The sequence below is a fragment of the Acomys minous genome, assembly GCF_964271855.1.
Source record: "Acomys minous genome assembly, chromosome: 19".
NCBI classification, from domain to species: domain Eukaryota; kingdom Metazoa; phylum Chordata; class Mammalia; order Rodentia; family Muridae; genus Acomys; species Acomys minous.
Genome location: NC_140499.1, coordinates 12,082,507 through 12,105,675, shown reverse-complemented (window position 1 = coordinate 12,105,675; position 23,169 = coordinate 12,082,507). Strand labels below are relative to the sequence as shown.

The 23,169-nt window shown below is 47.1% G+C and overlaps 1 protein-coding gene across 3 annotated transcripts in view; it reads left to right on the top strand.

Moving 5' to 3' along the window:
- The window catches only part of ZMAT3 (zinc finger matrin-type 3), a 38,094-nt gene extending 19,022 nt beyond the window's left edge, over positions 1-19,072 (top strand). For all 3 annotated transcript variants that reach the window (XM_084769839.1, XM_084769840.1, XM_084769841.1), the window contains exons 3-6: positions 8,177-8,296; positions 9,936-10,102; positions 10,213-10,313; positions 12,562-19,072. In XM_084769839.1, the coding sequence (XP_084625965.1) occupies positions 8,177-8,296; positions 9,936-10,102; positions 10,213-10,313; positions 12,562-12,773 (600 nt within the window). In that variant the 3' untranslated portion in view covers positions 12,774-19,072. The remainder of the gene's footprint in view (positions 1-8,176; positions 8,297-9,935; positions 10,103-10,212; positions 10,314-12,561) is intronic.
- Positions 19,073-23,169: the final 4,097 nt, after the last annotated feature.

The window sequence follows — 23,169 nt, the reverse complement described above, 5'->3', positions numbered from 1 at the left end:
TTGTCCCCCACCCCATTTTGTTTAGTCAAAGTGTAATATAGTCACAGTACTCACAGGAACAGAGAACAAATGCAATTGTGTCTCTTTTGTTGATTAGTTTTATGTTACCATGACACAAGCTAATGTCATTTGGGAAAAGGGACTCAACTGAGAAAATGCCCCTTTAACTGCCTGTAAGCAAGTCTGCGGGGCATTTCCTTGATCCATGATTGATGTGTAGTGGCTCAGCCCACTGGGTGCAGTGCCACACCTGGGCAGGCTGAGCAAGTCATGCAGAGCAAGCCGGTGAGCAGCGGCCCTCGCGGCTTCTGCCTCGGTCCTGCTGACTCCCACAGTGATGGGCTATGAGCTGTAAGTTGAAGTAAATGCTTCCTTTAAGTTGCGTTCACTCATGGTATTTTATCACATAGCAGAAATCCTAAGACACCAGCAAACCTCACTTCTAAGTAACACGAGGCAGTAACAGGAAGTAAACATTTCTCAGCTCTTCCATTTCAAAAAAGTTTCTGCACTGTGCCATACCAGAGCACAGCTTAGCTCTAGGTTGAGCGTTAAAGACTGTTTCTCCCTTGATTAGTCTCATCTGATGTTGAGTCTCATCTTCCTCTGGGCTTTATTCCTTTGTAGGCAACCTGCTTTAATTTCCTTCCCTGTACGGTTTTGGACTCTTTATTCTTTGAGCCTGAAAGTTCACCCTGATGGATGTGTCTGGGTCTGGCTCAGTCTTTAAAATTTGTTCTGCTCAACAGTAGCAGCTCCTTTCTATCTGTTTCCATCCATTATCAAGCCTTTGGAGATGGTTAATTTAAAAACAAAAAAATAATGTCCCCTGTGCCCCCCCTTTCTGGAATCCTTACAGTCTCCATCTGATGACTTTCTTCTTGCCCCTGCCCAATTTATTGAAACATAGTGCTATTCTGATATGCATTCTGCATATTTTGGATTTCCGACTGGCATTTTTATGCAGTAATCTCTTCCTGTCCCTGGGGCTGCCATTCTGTAACCCTCCTCCAGGGACTGCCTGACCCTTTTGGTGGCACCAAACATGAATTTGTTCACAAGTTTAACCAAGCGTGGGTGCATGCGGCTGTAACTTCTGAGGGTGGCAGTGCCTCCAGCACGGACTTTCCTTCCTTCACACTTCATGGATAAATCCGCCCTCAGCATAGACACGAGTCACCTTAGCATATTGTTTTCCTTTCCCTTACTAAGTTGAGAACTCTTACCTTTTCACTCCAAGGGAGTGCTTGCCAGTTTCTCTTTATCATATAAGAGTGCCAGCATTGTAGTGCTTACACCATGGCACCCTCATCATGCCAAATGAGGGTTCCGGCACACAAGTGTGATACAGAGACAACACCCATCCCTGGTTGGTGACTAAAGACTGAGGTAGTGGTTGAGCATAGGTGTACTAGACGAAGGATGACTCAGAACCAAGCAGACACAGCGTAGTGGCTGCGCACTTTATCATGCTGCTTAGAACTGCAAGCATCTTTAAATGCGTGAGTCTTTATTTCTGGAGTTTTCTGTGTAATACAGTGTGACACTGGACGTGAAGGCTGAGGGGTGAGGGTGGGCTTCTGTGTTACCTGTCTCTTCCTTTCTAATTATTATTTCACTTAATTTTAATTTTGGAAGTGACCTTGGTGCGAAATAATACATTGATTTTATCTGTTTGTTTCTTGTTTTTTGGGACAGGGTCTCACTCATTATATAGCTTTGGTTGTCCTGGAACTCACTCTGTAGACCAGGTTGGCCGTGCACCACAGAGATCTGCCAGCCACCACACCTGGTTGGTGTTATTTATTTTTTTGATTTGATAGCTGTCCTTTAAACATTAAGACTCTCTTGATTTCTTTTTTTTTTCTTTCTTCTTCTTTTTAAAAATTTTCTTATTCCTTTTCAGAGAATCCTTTTTTAATAGGATGTCAATTAAGAGTATGAAGTCATGAACTTGAGGGTGACACTGATAATTATTTTTTAGTCTTAGAACCTGCTTGTTATAATACATCCTGCTTTTGCTTTTGAGGATAGTGATTTTTTGACACAGCACCTTCATGTCAGCATATGCCAGGTGGCCCCAACAGTTCCCTGTATCTGATGTTTTGAATGCTGCAGAATAGCCCATGGGCCCAGCGGAACATGGTGTCATGTGTTCTGCAAGTGGACGGCTGTTTCCTGTTATGGCACTTTTTTGGTTTTTTGTTGTTGTTGTTTTGCTTTTTGAGACAGGGTTTCTCTGTGTAGCCTTGGCTGTCCTAGAACTCACTCTTGTAGACCAGGCTGGCCTTGAACTCACAGATCCTTCTACCTCTGCCTCCCGAGTGCTGGAACCAAAAGAGTGCACCACCACCACCTGGCCAGGTTTTTTTGTTTTTGCTTTTTGCTTTTTTATGGCACTTTCTTAAGGTTTAGAAAAACGTTATTATTAGACTTATGCTTCATCCAACTATGAATAGTCTACATAAAAATATGATTATAACACTAAGAAACAGATAACTGGCCGGGCGGTTGTGACGCATGTCTTTAATCCCAGCACTTTGGAGGCAGAGGCAGGTAGATCGCTGTGAGTTTGAGGCCAGCCTGGTCTACATAGTGAGTCCAGGACAGCCAAGGCTACACAGAGAAACCCTGTCTTGAAAAGCCAAAAAAGAAAACAAAAGAAAAGAAACAGATGCTGAGCTGGGTGTATGGCGTGCAGAAAAGCCTAGCACATGGGAGGTAGAGGTGGGATGGTTAGGCGATCAGCTTGGCTTCACAGTGAGTTCCAAGCCAGCCTGAGCTACCTAGACTGTTTCAAACAACAACAAACTCTAGCAACAACAAACTTGACCAAAGCAAAACCAAAGAGCCAACACCCGTGGAAACCTCAGTGCTCCCTGTGCTTGGCAAACTGTTTTCATTCCACCTGCTGTCTACTCATAGCCCCTTCTACCTCTGCCATATAATCCAAAATTAAACTTTACATGTAATATTAATGTTTTATTTAACTTGAACAGGCCATTCCTCCTCCTCCTCCTCCGCCCCTTCTTCTTCTTCCTCCTTTAAAAATTAAAAAAAAAAAGATTAATTTATTTATTATGTCTGCATGTATACCTGCAGGCCAGAGGAGATCATCAGATCTCATTATCGATGGTTATGAGCCACCATGTGGCTGCTGGGAATACAGCTCAGGACCTCTGAAAGAGCAGCCCCTTCCCCGGCTTTAATGATCTTACAGTTTTTGAAGAACAGCTTTGTAGAGTGTTGCCTTGTTTAATTGAGTCAGGCTATGTGATTTTTTTTTTTTTCTTTTGGCAAGAGTACTACAGACACGATGCTGTGTCCTCCCTGCTGCCTGAGTCAGGGGCCGTTCTCATGGTGTTAATTATCTCTTAATTAAGGTGGTGCCTACCAGGATCTCCTTGGAAAAGATAGTTTTTTTCTGTTGAGTAAGGATCATATGGAGAGATATTTTGAGACCACGTGTGTATTTTTATTTCTCATCACACTTTTGCTTAGTTAGTGATGTTTCTCGTTGGCAGTGACTATTAATTACAGTGGGGCTTGCCAGATAGTGATGGGAGGTGTGGTGGTGGGGATAGACCCAGGGCTTTGTTCATGAGAGGCCTGTGCTCTGTCACTGAGCTGTGTCCCTAAATCCTTCTCAGTTTTCTTGGGTTTACTGCTCTTCTTTCTTTCTTTCTTTCTTTCTTTTTTTTTTTTTTTCACGACAGGATTTCTCTGTGTAGCCCTGGCTGTCCTGGACTCACTTTGTAGAGACCAGGTTGGCCTCGAACTCACAGCGATCCACCTGCCTCTGCCTCCTGAGTACTGAGAGTAAAGGTGTGCGCCACCACGCCCAGCTGAGTTTCCTGCTCTTGTTGGTGGCAGGAACCTGGGAGATGGAGGCTTAAAAATGAGGCCGACTAAAGTCCTGTGCAATAGCTAACTTTATTCAGAGCATCAGACAATTTATACTCCTAGGGTTAAGAGTCACCTGAGTAAACTGTGGAGTCACAAGGACAAGCCAAATGTGGTTAACTCACGTTTTTCCACACAGGCACATGAATAACAGCAGATGAAGTAAACTCGCTCCTATCTGGTATGCCTGGAAGAGGCATGAAAAATACATTCCAAGAGCATTCTGTGTTTTTCGTTTTTTGAAGAAACTGAGGTCACAAACCTTTTTAGTTTTCTCACAAGCATCCAGAATTCCTCTCATTGGACTGCATTCTAGTACTGTATTCCACCTTCCTGTTACCCAGGCAGGCCTTGAACTTGTGTGACCTTTCTTCCTCAACCTCCCAGGTTGGACTACAGGGGTGTCCTACCTCGTCCTTTCTGTTTGTTTCTTTGTGTGTTATTTATTTTTGTTTTGTTGTGAGCCACACCTTCACTAAGTAGCCTTGGCTGGCTTCAACTCAGAATTTAGACCAGGATGGCCTTGAACCCACAGAGATCCTTTTGCCTCTGCCTCCTCAGTGCTGGGATAAAAGGCGTGCACCTCCACGACCATCTGCCACACAGTTATTCGTTGTCTCATAAAGTTGTGAGGCCAGGCATAGGGAACTAGAGTCGGAGCACAGACGATAGAGAAGAGGGCCAAGGGTGGGTCTTGGGTACGGCAGAGCTCAAGGTTGTTAGGGATGAGAGACTGGAGAGGTAAGAGGGAGCCACAGAAGATGGAACATTCTGGAAGAACTATTTCAGAAAGGAGGGAGGATCAACGGTGATGTGCTGCTTAGAGTTCACCTAAGATACAGTATATATAGTATGTAGTTATACTTGACTCTCTGGTAGTCCCATGGGAATGGTACGGCTCATGCATTTGGATGGTGGAATTTAGCTGTCTAGGCTGTGAGCATGTAAATGTTGGTATGTAGGTTTAAATTTTACAACATGGTTTAACAAGTAGTGAACTGTTTTGCCCTTATTCAGAGTACTTTTAAAGGTTTATTTTGTTTATTTATTTATTGTATATGTGCAACAGCATGACGGTATGTTTGCCTGCATGACTGTATGTTTGCCTGCATGACTGTATGTGTGTGATGTGCGTGTAGGAGCCTACAGAGGTCAGAAGAGGGCAGTGATCTCCTAGGACTGTATTGACAGGTGCCCATAAGCTGCCTGAAGTGGGTGCTGGGTCCTCTACGGTAGTGTGAAGCTCTCTTAGTTTTTGGGTCATCTCTCCAGCCTATCAGAGTGCTTTTTTAATCCTTGCTACCAATTTGTCTTCATTTATTAGCTTAAGGAATTATGTGAATTATGACTTAAAACTTGGTGAGAAAGGCCATGCTGACTTGGCAGATGTTCAGTGTGTTGCCCCAAGCCACCAGGATGTGTGATAAGGGCTGTGCTGATAAGGTTGAAAGTCATTGCTGTGCTGGTGTTTCCTCCTGAAGGTGTGTGCTCACCCTGCCATAGGTCCTCCTCCTGAAGGTGTGTGCTCACCCCGCCATAGGTCCTCCTCCTGAAGGTGTGTGCTCACCCCGCCATAGGTCCTCCTCCTGAAGGTGTGTGCTCACCCCTGCTATAGGTCCTCCTCCTGAAGGTGTGTGCTCACCCCGTCATAGGTCCTCCTCCTGAAGGTGTGTGCTCACCCCGCCATAGGTCCTCCTCCTGAAGGTGTGTGCCCACCCCCTCATAGGTCCTCCTCCTGAAGGTGTGTGCCCACCCCTCATAGGTCCTCCTCCTGAAGGTGTGTGCCCCCCTGCCATAGGTCCTCCTCCTGAAGGTGTGTGCTCACCCCCACTATAGGTCCTCCTCCTGAAGGTGTGTGCCCACCCCGCCATAGGTCCTCCTCCTGAAGGTGTGTGCCCCCCTGCCATAGGTCCTCCTCCTGAAGGTGTGTGCTCACCCCCACTATAGGTCCTCCTCCTGAAGGTGTGTGCCCACCCCGCCATAGGTCCTCCTCCTGAAGGTGTGTGCTCACCCCGCCATAGGTCCTCCTCCTGAAGGTGTGTGCCCACCCCGCCATAGGTCCTCCTCCTGAAGGTGTGTGCCCCCCTGCCATAGGTCCTCCTCCTGAAGGTGTGTGCCCACCCTGCCATAGGTCCTCCTCCTGAAGGTGTGTGCTCACCCCCGCTATAGGTCCTCCTCCTGAAGGTGTGTGCTCACCCTGCCATAGGTCCTCCTCCTGAAGGTGTGTGCTCACCCCTGCTATAGGTCCTCCTCCTGAAGGTGTGTGCTCACCCCGCCATAGGTCCTCCTCCTGAAGGTGTGTGCTCACCCCGCCATAGGTCCTCCTCCTGAAGGTGTGTGCTCACCCCTGCTATAGGTCCTCCTCCTGAAGGTGTGTGCTCACCCCGCCATAGGTCCTCCTCCTGAAGGTGTGTGCTCACCCCGCCATAGGTCCTCCTCCTGAAGGTGTGTGCTCACCCCTGCTATAGGTCCTCCTCCTGAAGGTGTGTGCTCACCCCGCCATAGGTCCTCCTCCTGAAGGTGTGTGCTCACCCCGCCATAGGTCCTCCTCCTGAAGGTGTGTGCTCACCCCTGCTATAGGTCCTCCTCCTGAAGGTGTGTGCTCACCCCTGCTATAGGTCCTCCTCCTGAAGGTGTGTGCTCACCCCTGCTATAGGTCCTCCTCCTGAAGGTGTGTGCTCACCCCGCCGTAGGTCCTCCTCCTGAAGGTGTGTGCTCACCCCGCCATAGGTCCTCCTCCTGAAGGTGTGTGCCCACCCTGCCATGGGTCCTCCTCCTGAAGGTGTGTGCTCACCCCACCATAGGTCCTCCTCCTGAAGGTGTGTGCCCACCCCGTCATAGGTCCTCCTCCTGAAGGTGTGTGCTCACCCCGCCATAGGTCCTCCTCCTGAAGGTGTGTGCCCACCCCGTCATAGGTCCTCCTCCTGAAGGTGTGTGCTCACCCCACCATAGGTCCTCCTCCTGAAGGTGTGTGCTCACCCTGCCATGGGTCCTCCTCCTGAAGGTGTGTGCCCACCCTGCCATGGGTCCTCCTCCTGAAGGTGTGTGCCCACCCTGCCATAGGTCCTCCTCCTGAAGGTGTGTGCCCACCCTGCCATGGGTCCTCCTCCTGAAGGTGTGTGCCCACCCTGCCATGGGTCCTCCTCCTGAAGGTGTGTGCTCACCCTGCCATAGGTCCTCCTCCTGAAGGTGTGTGCTCACCCTGCCATGGGTCCTCCTCCTGAAGGTGTGTGCCCACCCTGCCATGGGTCCTCCTCCTGAAGGTGTGTGCCCACCCTGCCATAGGTCCTCCTCCTGAAGGTGTGTGCTCACCCTGCCATAGGTCCTCCTCCTGAAGGTGTGTGCCCACCCCGCCATGGGTCCTTCTGAAGGTGTGTGCCCACCCTGCCATAGGTCCTCCTCTGTCAGGCTTGGTCGGTATCAGCAAACTCTTACAGGATTTCTGTGAGCAGCAAATGAACTGAGGCTCGCTCATAAGCTCACCTCTGTATGAAGTGACTCTTTGTAAGTGCAGCTTTTGTACAAATGATTGGATTAGCCGTCTCATGACTTGATTCTGAAGTCAGTTGGACCAGGGCATCACAAGATTTTTATTGATGCAGTGGCATCTGAACCGTGATAGGCGCCAGGTAGGACGCAGCACTGGGGACTGTGAGACATCTCTGGAAACTTAGAGGAAATTAATGTCTTTTGGCTTCGTTCTTTTATCTTCTGTGGATAAATGTAACTTCTCTCTTAGAACCTAATGACAGGCTCTGTCCTGTTTTGTGTTTACTGTCAATTTGATACAAACCCTGGGAAGAGGGATCCTCAGTTCAATGATTGCTTTAGTTTGGATTGGTCTGCAGCCATGTCTGTCAGAGGTTGTCTTAGTTGATGTTGGAGGGTCCAGGCCACATTGGGTATCACTGTCTTTGCCCAGGCAGGTGGGTCTGTGCTGTATTTCAAAGCCTGCTCAGCATGCGCTGGTGAGTAAGCAGGAGAGCAGCATCCATCTGTTGTGTCTGCTTGGGTTCCTGCTGTGACCTAGTGATGGACTGTGACCAGGAAGCGGAAGCCAGAATAAACCTTTTCCCTGCCAAGTCGTTTTTTGGTCGTGACGTCTACCACAGCAGCAGATCATAGCCGAGGGCAGACTCTTGCTCTTTAAGACGGAGTCCCAGCTGGCCGCTGGTGTACACAGCTGTCCTGGGTGTACAGCAGACAGTGCTGCCCCGGTGAGCGCGCTGATGATCACCACCTGACAAACTCTCCGCTTTGTGTTTACCTCTAGGGTAAAAACCATGGCAAGAAACTCCGGAATTATTATGCCGCTAACAGCTGTCCGCCTCCAGCCAGGATGAGCAGCGTGGCGGAGCCTGTGGCCACGCCTCTCGTTCCTGTCCCTCCGCAGGTGAGGCAGTGCTGGGGGAAGAGGGCCTCACATACAGGTGGTCACGAGTACAGTTTCCTGTGCCTGTGTCTGCAGGGTCAGGCTGGGTGACATCCTGAAAGGTGGTTGGCACTCTGAACTCCTTTAGCTGTGTCTGCCAACATTTTTGAAACCTGAGATCTCTCACTAGACTTGGCGGTTATGTGTGAGATGATGGAAAATATCGTTATGTCCATTTTTATATGTTTTTCCGATTTAGGCGAAATGACCATGCAGTGTCTAAAAAGAAAAAGAAAAAAAAAAGAAAGGAAGGAAAAGATCTAAGGGCTGGAGAGATGGCTCAGCGGTTAAGAGCACTTACTGCTCTCGCCAAGGGCCCTGGGTTCTGTTCCAAGCACCCACAAGGTCGCTCACCATCACCTGTAACTCCAGTTCTAGGGGAAGTTAGTTCTTCTTTTGGCTTGGGAGGGTTAGGGTACCAGATCCATGTGATACGCATCCATACATGTAGTCAAAAACTCCCGAGTATAAAGTAAAATAAATCTAGAAAAATTCCATTAAAATATTATTCATCTTGACTGCTTTCACGCTGTCTTAAATCCGGCACACTAGATAAGTTTATAATTGGCTTCATTCCAGTCCCGGGCCCTGGCCTCATTTAGAATTTGCCATTACTTGGAAGTGTTGGCCTTATTATTCCAAGCTTGGTACATGGGCCAGCAGAGTGAGCCTCCTGGGGGCTTTACTAGAAGCCTGGGAAAGCGAAGTAACTTTCCATGATGATGTGTATTTTAAAATGTTGCAGGGTAAAATTTTGTATCATCTTAGCCTGATGTTCCCAACAACCAAGGTATAACATTACTTTTCTAAGTGTTTTCTGGCTTCAGATAGGTACCCCTGCTGAGCCTCCTCCTCAGACTTTTGGGAAAATGAGATACATTAAGAGTGGCAGCATGGACACTTCCTGCTGTTCTTACATTATGGGTTCTTCTGGGATGCTCTTTGGAATCCGAGGGCTGTCCCCCTCCCTCCTCCTGGGAAACCAGCCGTGGCCACCTTGTTTAGCACAGACCTCTGAAGCATGAAGATGCTGTGCTGTCACTGGGCATCTTGTCTTCCAGGGCAGACAGTGCTGGGTTCTGTTGTTGTTGTTTGTTTTTCATTTGTTCTAGATAATGTATAGTCTCGTCTAACCAAAGTTTACTTTGTAACTTTTTGTCAGCTCAGTGGAGTTTAATACCTATTTCCTGGCTTCCTAGGTGTTTTCCCTGGGTGTCTATCCACAGGGCATTTGGAGAGTTATAGGACTGGAGCCTTCAAAACTTCGCAGCTTTTGTCTAGGTGGGCTGCTCAGTATACAGCTGGTGCTCAGTAAGAGCTTATTAGCCAGGTTTGAGCAGGCTTCCCTCTCTTCCATACCCTCAATGTCCACACTTTAAAAACATTTCTTCAGTGGACACTAGTTGGTGCTTTGGTTCCTAGGTAATTGTAATCCAATTAAGGACAAAGGGTCTCCCAGCCTCTCTTTCCCAGGAATCACTTTCTCCTTTCAAAACTCAGTGCCTGCGGCCATGCCCTAGGCTTTGGTTGTGTCTCAGGGCTCACGTGGATCTTGGAGGACAGCGAAGGTGTGACTGTGCTTCTGTGTCTCTTCTGGCAGGTGGGCTCCTGCAAGCCAGGAGGCAGAGTGATCCTAGCCACCGAGAACGACTACTGTAAGCTGTGTGACGCCTCCTTCAGCTCCCCTGCTGTGGCACAGGCACACTACCAGGGCAAAAACCATGCCAAGAGGCTGCGTCTGGCTGAAGCTCAGAGTAACTCGTTCTCGTAGGTATTGCCATCGCCTCTGAGGCCAGATTGTTTTGTGAGCGCAATTGTGTTTAAAGGAGGGCCTTGTTCGCTGGCCATCTCACTCATTTCAATTTCGTTTTCACCAGGGACTCCCCAGAGGCAGGGCAACGGCGGACCCGGAAAGAAGGGAGTGAATTTAAGATGGTGGCCACCAGGAGGAATATGTATACAGTCCAGAGCAATTCAGGTATCCTGTCCTGTGGGTCCGTGTGTGCAAGTGCACACACGTCTGCAAATGATAGTAGTAGGTGGCCCCAAGAAAATAGGTTAGTGGTTGTTTTGCTGAGCTGCGCCTCAGTTGTGTATTTCTGGTATTCTTTATTTCCCGTTCACTATATTACTTATTTTGGTTTAAAATCATAGTGTCTTAGAGACTCTTTTAATTCCTTATTAAAAAAATTCATCAGATGAAATATGTAGAACATATTAGAAAATGAGCCTCTTAGCCAGGGATGGTAGTGCACGCCAGTAATCCCATCACTCAGGGAGGCAGAGGCAGGCTGATCTCTGAGTTTTGAGGCCAGCCTGGTCTACAAAGTGAGTCCAGGACAGCCAAGGCTACAAAGAGGAAACCCTGTCTCAGAAAAAAACAAAGAAATAAGAAAAAAGAAAATGTGCCTCTTGTGGGCCGGGAAGATGGTGTAGTCATGGAAACGAGGACCTGAGTTTGATTCCAATTTTAAGGGGAAAAAGCCAGGCACAGCAGTTCACACCTGCTGGCTCAGGTGTAGGTGGCAGGCCAGGCACAGCAGTTCACACCTGCTGGCTCAGGTGCAGGTGGCAGGCCAGGCACAGCAGTTCACACCTGGCTCAGGTGCAGATGGCAGGCCAGGCATAGCACCTGCTGGCTCAGGTGCAGGTGGCAGGCCAGGCACAGCAGTTCACACCTGCTAGCTCAGGTGCAGATGGCAGACTAGGCACAGCAGTTCACACCTGCTAGCTCAGGTGCAGATGGCAGGCCAGGCACAGCAGTTCACACCTGCTAGCTCAGGTGCAGGTGGCAGGCCAGGCACAGCACCTGCTGTCTCAGGTGCAAATGGCAGGCCAGGCACAGCAGGTCACACCTGCTGGCTCAGGTGCAGATGACAGGCCAGGCACAGCAGTTCACACCTGCTAGCTCAGGTGCAGATGGCAGGCCCGTGGAGCTCACTGGACAGACAGCCTCAGTATTGAGGAAGAAATTTGACTAATGCACGCATGGTCGCCCTTCCTGATTTTACGTCACACCATATTCACCATATTCGGTGTGATTTTCATACAGATAGTAAATGAGAATTATCTAGAGAATTCTTGTGAGGTGGGGAGCTATGTCACCACAGCCCTGAACACTGTGCATGCCAGCAGGGGGTGTTTGTATGAAGAGTAAGGTAAAACAGGTTTCACTGAATAACAAGAGACAGCTGGTGGAAATACAGAAAGACAGACAAGCCTCTGGTCTGATGAATGAAATCTCAGTGTATTATTGGCTATGACCAAGGTCAACAAAAAGACAAAGGCTTTAGTTAAAAAGCTAGCTGAGATGAGGAATCATTCCCTCACTGTGTTAATGTCACGGAAGATACATTTTAGGATGAAGATGGCATAGATTATTACTCTACGTAGAGTAATAAAAATACAGAGACTGGGTTGGAGTGATAGGTTTTTACTGTGTTGCCCACCCTAGCTTCAAATCTGTCACAGTCCTTTGCCTCAGGCTCCCAAGTGCTTAATTACAGGCACAAGCCACCTATGCTCAGCTACAGTCTTTAAACCATTTACTTTTTTTTCCCCCTCAAGTCAGGGTTTTGCTGTGTAGCCTTGGCTGTCTTGGAACTCTGTTTGTAGACCAGGCTGGTTTCGAACTCACAGAGATCTGAGTGCCTCTGCGTCCCTGAGTGCTGGGATTAAAGACATGTGCCACCACGCCCAGCCAGATGTTTACTTTTAAGAGCCATAAGCATTTAGAACCTAGGCTTGGCTCTGCAGTCAGTGCCCTGGCACTAGTTGGAGACTCAATCAATTTATGTTCATAGATTGAACTTCTATGCGCATGTAATTAAAGAAAAAAAAAACCCATTCACCTCTCCTTCATTTAAAGAGTCTGAATTTAGAATTAGAGAGTACAGTGAAAACTGGTAGAGTGTTTCTAGTAAGTGGACACTGAGTATCTGCATCTGTGTGCGGGTGCCCTTATAAAGGCTAGAGGTCAATTTTGGGTATCTTTCTCTGTTGTGCTCCTTGAGACAGGGTCTCTCACTGAAATGACAGCTTACTGATTGGCTAGGCAAGCTGGCTAGCTAGTCCCCAGGATGCTCCTGTCTCCGCCCTTCCAGCACTGGGGTTACAGGCACAGGCCACAACGCCTGGCTTTTATGTGGGTGCTGGAGAGCGGATCTCAGGTCCTCCAGCCACCTCCCCTCCCTTGATCATCCCACGTCTACCTCTTGCTTCCGCAGGTCCTTACTTCAATGCCCGCTCTCGGCAGAGGATCCCGCGAGATCTTGCCATGTGCGTTACTCCCAGTGGCCAGTTTTACTGCTCTATGTGTAATGTTGGGGCTGGTGAAGAGGTGGAGTTCCGGCAGCATCTAGAGAGCAAGCAGCACAAAAGCAAGGTGTCTGAGCAGCGGTACAGGAGCGAGATGGAGAACCTGGGCTATCTACAGTGATGGCCGCGCTCTCGGAGAGGCTGGTCCTGCCTGTTGTTTGCCTTCTGTCAACCTGCCTTGCTCTGTGGCCGCCCCCCCCCCGCCCCCACCCCCCATCCTCGTGAGCGTACATTCCTCATTCCTCTGCTTAAAACGAGTAACCTTCAGTGGTGCCCAGGTGCCGTGAGTCGTCAAGTCGGGGTTGGGGAGGGAGGTGTGTGTCTTACATCATGATGCTCTTTTGGGCCAGCTGTGTCAAACAACCTACGGTGTGTGAGCTGCCCGCCCCATCAGTAGTAATTTCTTATCTTGGCCACGTTTTGGTTAAGCAGTCGTAGCCTGACCATTTAGAGCTATGATCATCTAAAAATGGCATCCACTTTTACAGTTTTAGTTTTATGCACATAAGATGGATTGATTTGAGCTCTCACTTCAGATTATACTGAAAATAGGTAAGCAGGCAGTCCCATTTCCCGATGCTCCTGGGGAACCATCACTTCAGTGCTGTCAGTAAGATGCTCTATTATACAGTGTGCGCTTGGGTCTCTCAGCAGCAGTTGGTTCCCTGTGGCATTTCCTTCTGTGATTGACACATAGGTTTCCTTGAATTCAGATACTTCCGGAATACTATGTTCCTCTGAACATGTAACCCCGTCTTCATGTGTGGACTGTGCACATGTAGTTCATGCCTCCCTTCCTACTTGGATCAGCTTGTCTGCTACGCCCATTCCTGGTCCCTCTCTGTACTGTCAGTTTCTGAGACCCAGACTTGACTGGTCAGTGAGTTGAAGATGGATATTCCTTTTTTAAAAATATATTTTCAGATGGTTCAAGGAAACGCAAGGATGTGTTTGAGACTTCAATTTGGAATTATATTTTCACTATGAAGTTATATTTCAGCGTGTAATTATAATCGCATGAACTCATGGGATAGTCATTATTTGTGACTTTTTGATGGTCAGATCCTGACGCTGCCCAGACGGGTAATGGGCACTCCTGGAAAATACTGCTTTCTGCTATTTCTTAGGTAGAAATTTTTCTTTTTTCTTTTTTTTTTTTTTAAAGCTGATCAAGTTTCAGTGTCATTTCTAGTAGAAAAACACACAGACATTGCATCTTTTTCTTTGCCTCCTTGAAGAGACTGAAAACACAGATGACTTTGGTGTCTAATGATTATAATGGGAAGATTATTTTTTAAATAAAAAGCCATAGTGTACGTCTAGATCGACTCATGGAGTATTATGTGAACATGTGTTCACTGTGCTTTCTTTATTTTCTACTTGTTGTCCCGTGCTTCTTAGGGAAGCATGCGTCTGCAGAAGGTTCATCGTGAGCAGTGTTTGCACTATACCGGATGCACATTTTAGCACGCATGTCCCAAGTGGAAACGCCTGTGTCACCTCAAGAACTCTGTGGGCAAACAGGCGGAGAGGAAGGGAGCATTCGCCACCCCTTCTCCCCATCCTTGCTTCAGAACAGTTGAGACCCGTAATTACAGGTTAATTTTATGACTAGTTTCTAGAACAGCCCTGGTTACTCTGTCCAGTTGAATGCTGGTTTCTTGAAAAGTAAAACTGTCTGGTTAAGAAGCTCCTCCTTGGAAACAGAAGGAAGAACAGTGTTCTCTTGAGATTTGATCTCCATTGGCAACACCTCATACCAAGAACACCCCCCTACCCCTGCGGCCATCTACAGAGTTGGTCGGTGTAGGGTGTGTCTTGGTGGCCATCTGGTGGCTCATTTTGCTGCTAAATATCATTCTTCTGGTAGACTTAAATATAGTGCTGGCCACTTGCTTCTGTGATTGTTTAACAGTCTCATTTGCTCTCTCTGTGGGTCTGTGGGTCTGTGTGTTTCTGTGTTTGGGTCTAGTTTTATGTGATAGCCCAGAGAGAATTTCACCTCATCCTTATCTCACATAAAAGTCTCTGCATATGGATTTGAATTCTCTAAATGTGACATTCATCTCCTTTGAGCTTTTCCTTTGGGAATCAAATCAATGGATGTGCCCCACCCCCACCCCTACCCCCACCCCTACCCCCACCCCCACTCCCCTACTCTCCTCCTGTATGTACAAAAAACAGTGGACTTAAGGGCTTGACGTGTTTTCAAGCCTAGTGAATTCAGGTTTCTAGTCTCCCAGTGCCCTTAATGGATGTTAGGGACGCATAAGTGTGGTTTCTTTTAGAGAGAAATGTTAGATGGATAGTGTTATTTCTATATTCCTTTGCACTAAAAAAGAGCGATGCATTTGTTTTATGACACTCCAGTGCCAGGTTGCCTACGATAGCTCAGTTTGTTTAAAAATGCTGGAAGTTGAGAAGTAGCTGCCACGGTCATTGGGAGAGGTTATGTGGGTGTCTTCGATACTTGGAAGATCCCTGCCTGAGGGCGCCCTGTACTCACTTGCACTCAGTGGGTAAGGCAGCGGGTAGGTGGCAGAGGCTATTGGAGCTGCGTGGTGCAGTTTCTCACTGCATGAACCCTATGGACAGTGTCCCTTCCTCGTCTGATCAAGCTATGTCTGGTGGTATCTGAATCACCCTGTTCCCCAGGAATTGTGTGGTCACAGTCAAGGGCAGACAGAAGTCTAAACAAAGGGAGGACCGTAGTACAAAATTAGGTAGATCTTATTTTCATCCATTATTTGCAGCATCACGGTCAGGTCTTGTGACCCTGTTCCTCCTTAACCAGGCCAGTCCGAACACCCAGACTCCAGGCTTCAGGAAGAGTCCAGTTTCAGGCACGGGACCTGCATCCCATATGCCTGTCCAGGGCGTTAGTTTTTGAAGTCCATCTATAGCCCTGTGCCCTTTGACCTTTCAGACTTCACCTTGAACAGAAGGCTTCGCCGGTCTGCATTGGTCCTTGTCCTACTGCTTGTAAATATGCGCCTTTTGTTTTACGCTTGTCAGCTTGCCTTTTGTGAACTGAATTCTGCATCGTCAGAAATCCCTTTTCACACACCATTTGTCTTGATTAAAAACCTCCTCCTTAGCTCTCTCTCCCTGTTAGTTCACCGTGGGCTTAGGGAGTCAGTGGAGGGCGGTGGCTGAGAGCTTGTGATCTGCTGTGGTGAACCTTCCACCTGAGCCTACAGGGCTGCCCTGCAGAGCTTTATGCAGCCCTCGGGCTACAATCTGAACAGGGAGAGAAGCTACACATGTACATGTAACCCTGATGAAGGATCCTTGGGTATACAGGATCTCAGAACTGACCGTGGGACTTTCGACTACTCCAACCTGTGTTGCCTGGGAGTATGGTGGAAGGCAGCCTAAGGAGTGAGTCTGGACAGACGAGGGACTTCCACACAGTGCTTTCTCTGAGGTGAGGCTCAATGGTGGCTGATTTGGAATGTCCTGTGAGTGTCAGACCTCGGCTTCACTGGATTTACTGGAGAAACTCGTGAGCTCTGTGCCCAAGCAGTGGAGTGTCTTTAGAACTGGAGAAACAGTCTATTGGGGTATAGGGAAGTTTCATGTAGGCATCTACCGTCCCCCACGTTGAGTCTCTGTTAGGAGTTTTATATGTGATTAAATAAAAGTGCTTTGTTGCTTTTGTGTTCTGTTTGGGCGAGTCCCCTGTGAACTGCCATGTCAACATGGCTGAGTGGACACTAGCAGTGTAAATATCTTCTCATGAGACATTTATATGGACAGCTATGTGGCATTTCCTTCCCATTTTCAATAGGGACTCTTTGTGAACGCCTCTTTCTCTGTAGCTACCAAAAAAAAAAAAAAGTCCTGGCTTCTGGTCCCATGTGACCTTGTGTCCGTTAAGCCCAGAATATGAGTGCCTTTAGCAAGCATTAGCATTTCACAGAGGGTAGAGATGACAGAATTTACTGCCATTAACCACAGTTCATAAAATAGCTTGAAATAGCAAAGGTCCTTGTGAATTCAATTCTGTTCTGTGTCTTCCCTCGCCTTCTTAGTGCAGCCTCAGTTTGCTGTTTTGGAAGCTGCACTCTGGGCTTGCCAAGGCCGGCAGTAGGGACCTTGGTGGCCGTGCTTGTCGGTGCAGAGCAGTCGGAGCTTGAGATGCTGATATTGGAACAAAAGTTCCTACACGGATCGTGCTGTGGCCTGGTTTTTCTGTAGAGAAGAGAGAAGGATGTATCTGCAGACATAGTGCCCTGAGAGACTGCCTGGGACAGTAGCTCCTGGTCGTGCATCTGTGGAGGGGATTTTCCAAGCAAGCTTGAGGCCTTTGAAAAACGACAGTTTCTTTCCATCAATTAACTGAAAACTTTAAATTTCCTGAGTCTTTATAATCTTTTGATTAAACTAATTTTCATGTAGAGATAGTAACATTTGCTTCAACGTTTTATTATAAAGAACTTTGGACATTTGTCAGAGTGGAAAAAATTATGGAGCATACCCAACTCTTGTCTTCTTCTGTTGACATTTTCCCACTTGTATTCCCGAATGTTCCCATGAGCCCGTTGCTGTATTCACGTGCCTGCCCATCAGGACTCAGTATAAATTTCAGACAGTGCCCGTAGTGTGCACATCGTGCACTAGGATTTAATATTTAAATGTTATTGTCTTAGGAAAGCTGCACGTTGCAGGTCACAGCCTGAGCCAGTAACCATTCGGTTTTCTCCTGGACATCAGTCTTCCTTGTGTCTGCTACTGAGCATGCTTAGAGTTTTCAACAAGTCTGCACCAGGTCACCTGGCCCAGAAGGTTACTTCCCCGACAGGACTTGCTGTGAACTCCTGGGCACGGTGACCCCTACACCTGTACATAGCAGAATTAAACACTGAGACAGCAGTTCTGTCCACTGAGGGGTGGGCAAGCCTTAGGGTAGTCGGCAGCGCCCTCCAGTCATGTGGAGGAGAACTGCTGTCTGGCCCCGTCCTGTGCCCACCTTCTGTGGACGCCTCAGCAGAACTGAGGGGGTTTGCTCAGGTCAGAGAAATTGGATGGGTAGAACCAAATCAGGGCCCAGCCTTGAGTGCATAGGCTTCCAGTGTAACCAAACACTTCCTTTGGGCCCTTAGAAGGACTGTATTTATTTTTAGGAAGAAGAATTTTATTTTAGACAGCTCACAATTCTTTTAACATGAAGATAGTCCTGTTGTCATTTGTTCTTTTCTGAAGTTCCGTGTAGCCCTGGCATTCTATTATGTAGCTGTGGCTGCCCCTGAACTCCTGATCCTCTTGCCTTCACCTCAGTGCTGGGATTATGGGCATGTACCACCATGCCAGGGTATAAATTGTACCTTTTAATTAAGTCCAAAGCAGTTGCTAAAATCTCACCCACTATTGAGTACCAACCAATGCAGGGTCTGTTTGATTCTTTTTGTCTTTAAATGGCTTTTACGAACGGTCCGTCAATGTGAGTACTCAAGTGATCCCCCTTACTGGTGACAATGATGTTTTTTTATTGCTGACCACTCATGCACTCTCTACCTGATTTTTTTTACTTTTTATTTTTTAAAGAAATGACTCCATATGTCAGGATGAGTGATACTGTCTTAGGGCAAAGCCCTATTGGGAACAAACCTCTTGGAAGTGGCTGGTTGTTCTGCTTTCTTTTGGTACCTGAGTGCCTGCCAGAGGTTCTGTAGGCCAGTGTAGCATTTTGTAAGTCTCATGTTGGCTCTGTTCACCTGTGGTCCCGTAACCCACAGTCAACTGCAGTGGCCTGGCGTGGGTTTGGTGTGTGTCGTCTTTGAAATGCCTTACTGGCTATGCCAGGCTCTGCTGTCACACGTCGCTGAGATAGATGTGTCCTTCCTCTTGGGTGTGTGCTGTCAGTCCGGAAGTAAAAGCCGATCTTGCTTCCAGGATCAAGGGTGCATTTTTAAGGCGGTATTGTCTTAAGTTAGAAGTGAAGTAGAAAGCCAAGAGTGCGGAAGCTTTCGTGTGACCGCTGTGGCGAACTGTGAGTGTGCTCTCCCTAGAATGCAACTGAGAAGTGCTAGTCCAGACCACAGAGTGGGGCTGTGTCCCACAGCGCCCTCTCCTGGTCACTTGGGGGTTAAGAATCTGAGCAGGCCACCGGGCAGTGGGGCCAGCCTCTGTTTTGGAGATCTCCTGTTCTGAGGCTACAGAGCTGACTGACCCGTCATGGGATTCAAACCAATCAACTGTGAATTGTGAAATTGAAACTACTTTTTCAGTTTTTTTTCCCCCTTCAGCGTATTAAATATAGAAGTCTGAATGTTATTTAAGCTTATACCACTTATGTTGATGGCTCATCTTGGCTGTGATTTCTCATGTATGTACTGATTTCTGATAAAGGCTTGATGATACTGTAACAGGCTTTTTGTGTTCAGTTTAATAAAACAGTTTCTGAGTCTTGTCTCAAAAGTGCTTACGACAAGTTGGAAATCAAGGGTGCTAAACGGTTGGCACAAAGGCGTTATTCCCATCCTGCGGATGAGGTCTGTGAGTGGCCCATTCACGGTGGCATCTGGTCTACCGCATGCTTTGCTAGGCCCAGAACACTGAATTGTCAGACTTAGTTGTCCGAGTCTTGTGTCCTGTCCCGCCACCCCTCCCCCGAAAAAACCCTGGGGTTGGTATGTATTCTGTTTTGTTGAAACCTTTTGGTATTTATGTTCCCTTTAAATTCTGAGAAAATGAGCCCAAAAGAACCCTGCCCACAGCCTCTAGAAAGAAGTGCGGCATAGAGCAGACACACATCAATGTCTTGGGTGTTTCACGTATAAGGTGTGGTCACGTCGGACTTGTGAGATGTGGCATGTTTTTTGAGGCCCATTTTATTAAATTATTCCCAGTAGATTGTGAGCTTAAAAGAGATGCACCAAGGGTCATCAGAAATGCCTCAGCCACAGGAGCCTTGCAGGTTCTCTTCCTGTAGGTATTTGGAGGTGGGAACAGTGGCGCCCACACACGGGCCCACTCTGCACTGCTGCTGGTGTCTAAGGCAGCAGTAGACACTGCCAGGCTGCGGCTCACCTGAGAGGACAGTGTGAAGATGACACGCAGTGTTTGTGAAGAGCTTGTAAGACTTGTCTTCTGAGCTCAACACCTGAAGGTTTATTCCTATTTGTGGGATGCTCATAAACCATTGAGAAGTTTCTGTCTTGTCCCTATTAATACTCTCACTGAACTGCAGTACGCCTTCATTTCTGAGACAGAATTTTCCCAGAAAAATGTGCCTAACACACGTGCACCCCTCCCCCGCTCCCCCTAACACACAAGGTGGGAGCCCTAGGAATATTTAAGATGGAGTGGCGGGTGATGCTGTGAGCAAAGAGAAGGTAAGTTAAGCTTGGTGTTTGTGTTTTTAAGTATGTAATTAGAACTTCGAATATATTTTGGATGCCAGCCTTCCCTCCAGACAAGAGCAAGATGGCTTTCATACTGTCTTCGTTTTCTAATCTTTAGCCAGCAGCTCTGGCTCTTTTGCTCCAATTTCTCCAACAGTTTATGAGATTACAGACTTGGCCCATAGGCATATACCGCCACCTTGTGGACTCTTGAAAAATTTGCAGCTTGCTGTTGTGATGAACTTAAAATCAGGATTTTGGTTAAAACCTTGCAGAGGATATGAGTTTTACTGGCAAGTGAAGTGAAACTTAGATTAATTTGAAAATAAAGCAAATCCAGGCAAAGCGTCTTTAAGAGTCATCAGTGAATGTTTTCCTTGATAAAGCTGCTAAGGTGACATTGTGGGAGAAATGGGGAATGTATTTTATTTAAAATAAATAAAATTCTTTCAGAATGCCTACTTTATTAAAAAAAAAAAAACAACCTCTTATTGTCACATTTTCCCGCATGTGGACAAGAAGCACGGAACTGAGGATAAAGTGATGGTAAGTGCAGGTCCTTCACACAGTACGGACTTAGAGCCTCAGAAAAGACAGAGGTTAAAAAGAAAACAACATAAAGGGCAAAGTGTTACTGAAGGAGTAGACGTCACAGCGACAGTATAAAAACTAAGTTCAAAATACTAATCTTTCCTGGAATGTGATGTATTTGGGGCAAGGACAGAACAATTTCTGCTCAGTGAGCTGACACACAGTATCCCAGAAATTTGAAAAGGCATTTCCTCTCCTTCCCTCCTTTGTAGGTAATCTAGAGGAGTATATTCAAATGACTTTTTTTTTTTTGACAAGTTGGATCCTGAACCCACCTCAAATTCTGCTTCCCCTCCCGCGCCCACAGCAGTCAGTGTCTCTGGTCTCTTGAGTAGTTTCTAGAGAAGGTCTGTAGTGCTGACAGCGGAACCCATCTTTACTGCTCACTTATTTGTGGTGACCACCAGTGTGCCTTGGCAAACAGCCAGCAATGTGGCTTGACCTAATTTTTTTCTTTTTTGAGTGCATAGTATTCTCTTACATGGTAACTCAAATGTTAGTTTGGGGAATTTCCCATCCTGATGGGCACATACAAATAATGTGACATTTAAAGTTAAAAACTTAAAAGTGTAATGCATGGATTGCTTTATTTTTAGGGTATGTACAGTTAGGTGGCATTAAATTGCTTTGTTATGCAGTCATGACCACAGTCCCACTCCAGAGCATTTTTCATCTTCCCAATCTGAAACTGTTCTCATCAAACACAGGCTTCCATTGCTTGCCTGCCCGGTGGGCCCCCCGCCCCCCTGCCTCTTCTGTTTTCTGTTATGTATTGACTGAGCCTCTTTATATCAGTGAGATTCTGTAGCTCCCCCCATCTTCCCCACCCCACTCCCCCCCACACTGAGTTTTTCTGAGTTATCTTGGCTGTCTTGGAACTCTTTGTAGACCAGGCTGGCCTTGAAATCACAGAGATCTGCCTGCCTCTGCCTCCCGAGTGCCACCACACCCAGCCCCTTATCTTTCCTGCTCCACTGGACGTAATGCCGGCAAGATTCTTCAGCACTGAGCTATGTGTCAAACTTGCCTTCATTTAAAAAGACTCAATGGTATGCATGTAGGGGCTTACCTGTTTAGCCATCAGTGGGCATCTTTGGGTTCCTTCTAACCTTGGCTATTATAAATGACACCTCTAAGCATATGGAGAGTTTATAAATTAAGAATTCAAACTGACTCAATGCATGCAGATTGTATGGGACAATCAAGCAGACCTGTATGCCCAGAGCTCAGCCCTCTCCTAAGAACTTGCTTTATTTTGTTCTGTTTTTAAAGAAAACATCACAGATTTAGAAAATGCTCCCTGTACACCCTCCCCCCTCCCAGTTAACCCTGCGCTCTTGAGTTTGGTGTTTTGCTGTGTACTTTCAGCACCTATGGGCTGGTGATGCTTAGTCTCTCGAGCATCACTGCTTACCTTCAGTGTGATTCGTTGTTTGGACACACCCCAGTTCTTCCTCTGCCAGCAGACACACAAGGGCCATTCAGTGTTTCCTCATAGCAAATACCACTTGATGCAGCTATGATAAGTACTTTTTCTCTTTTAAAAATTTCTCCTTTTGAGACGGTCTCATGTAGCTCAGGCTGTCCTCCACCTCCCTATATAATGTTCGATGACTCTGAACTCATGATGCTCCTGCCTCTACTTCCTGAATGCTGGAATTACAGGGCTGTGCCACCATGTCTGGTGTTGGGGATCAGACTGAGAGTTCAGCATGTTAGGCAAATGCTCCATAAACTGAGCCACAGGTAGGAACCTCCCTTACTCTTTTCTTAAAGACCTGCTTTTGTGTGTGTGTGTGTGTGTGTGTGTGTGTGTGTGTGTGTATCTGTGTTTGTCAGTCACTTTTGTGTGTACCCTCAGAGGCCAGGAGAGGGCGTGAGGTTCCCTGGAGAATGAGACTGTTTGGAAGAGCAGCAAGGGCTTTTAACTGTTGACCCATCTCTCTGAGCTCCTCCTTTCTAGATTCTTGGCCCCAGGTCTTCCTGTAGACACGTGGAATTAGGACCTGTCTTTATTGAGTAGTTGTTCTCACACTCAGCAACAATTGGAATTTCCTGGAGACTTGAAACAAAATTTTCCTTAGGAAGTTCCAGTGCAGTCACTCCACCATGCCCCTGAGTATCTAGGGACTGCTGTAAGCACCTTAGGAGTGTCTTAATATAGCCCAAGATGTAAGGCAGCTGACATGGCTATAGCATGCATGCCACTGGCTTTAGTGGAATTCTCTCCACAAATCCTGGCTTTACCTATAGGGAACCAGAACAAATGGATAGTGGGATTTCTAATTCAGCAAGTTAGCAGACAACTTGAGCAAATATTTTGTCCTATTTTTAAGTACAATTAGTTCTGTTGATAGTTTGATTTACTTATGGATATTTGTACCAGGCATGTATCAAGTGGTCTGAGGAGAGCTGTGTTAAGGATGCCATCTCACACTGTTTTTTGAAAAACTTGCCAAGAAAGGGGACTTTGGAATCTTCTATGAAACCCATGTCACCAGGAGATCAGAGTGTGTACCTTAAGAACTCCCCAAGGGAAGGTGAAGTCCCTTACAGTATCAACACGGTGCCTGTACCTGT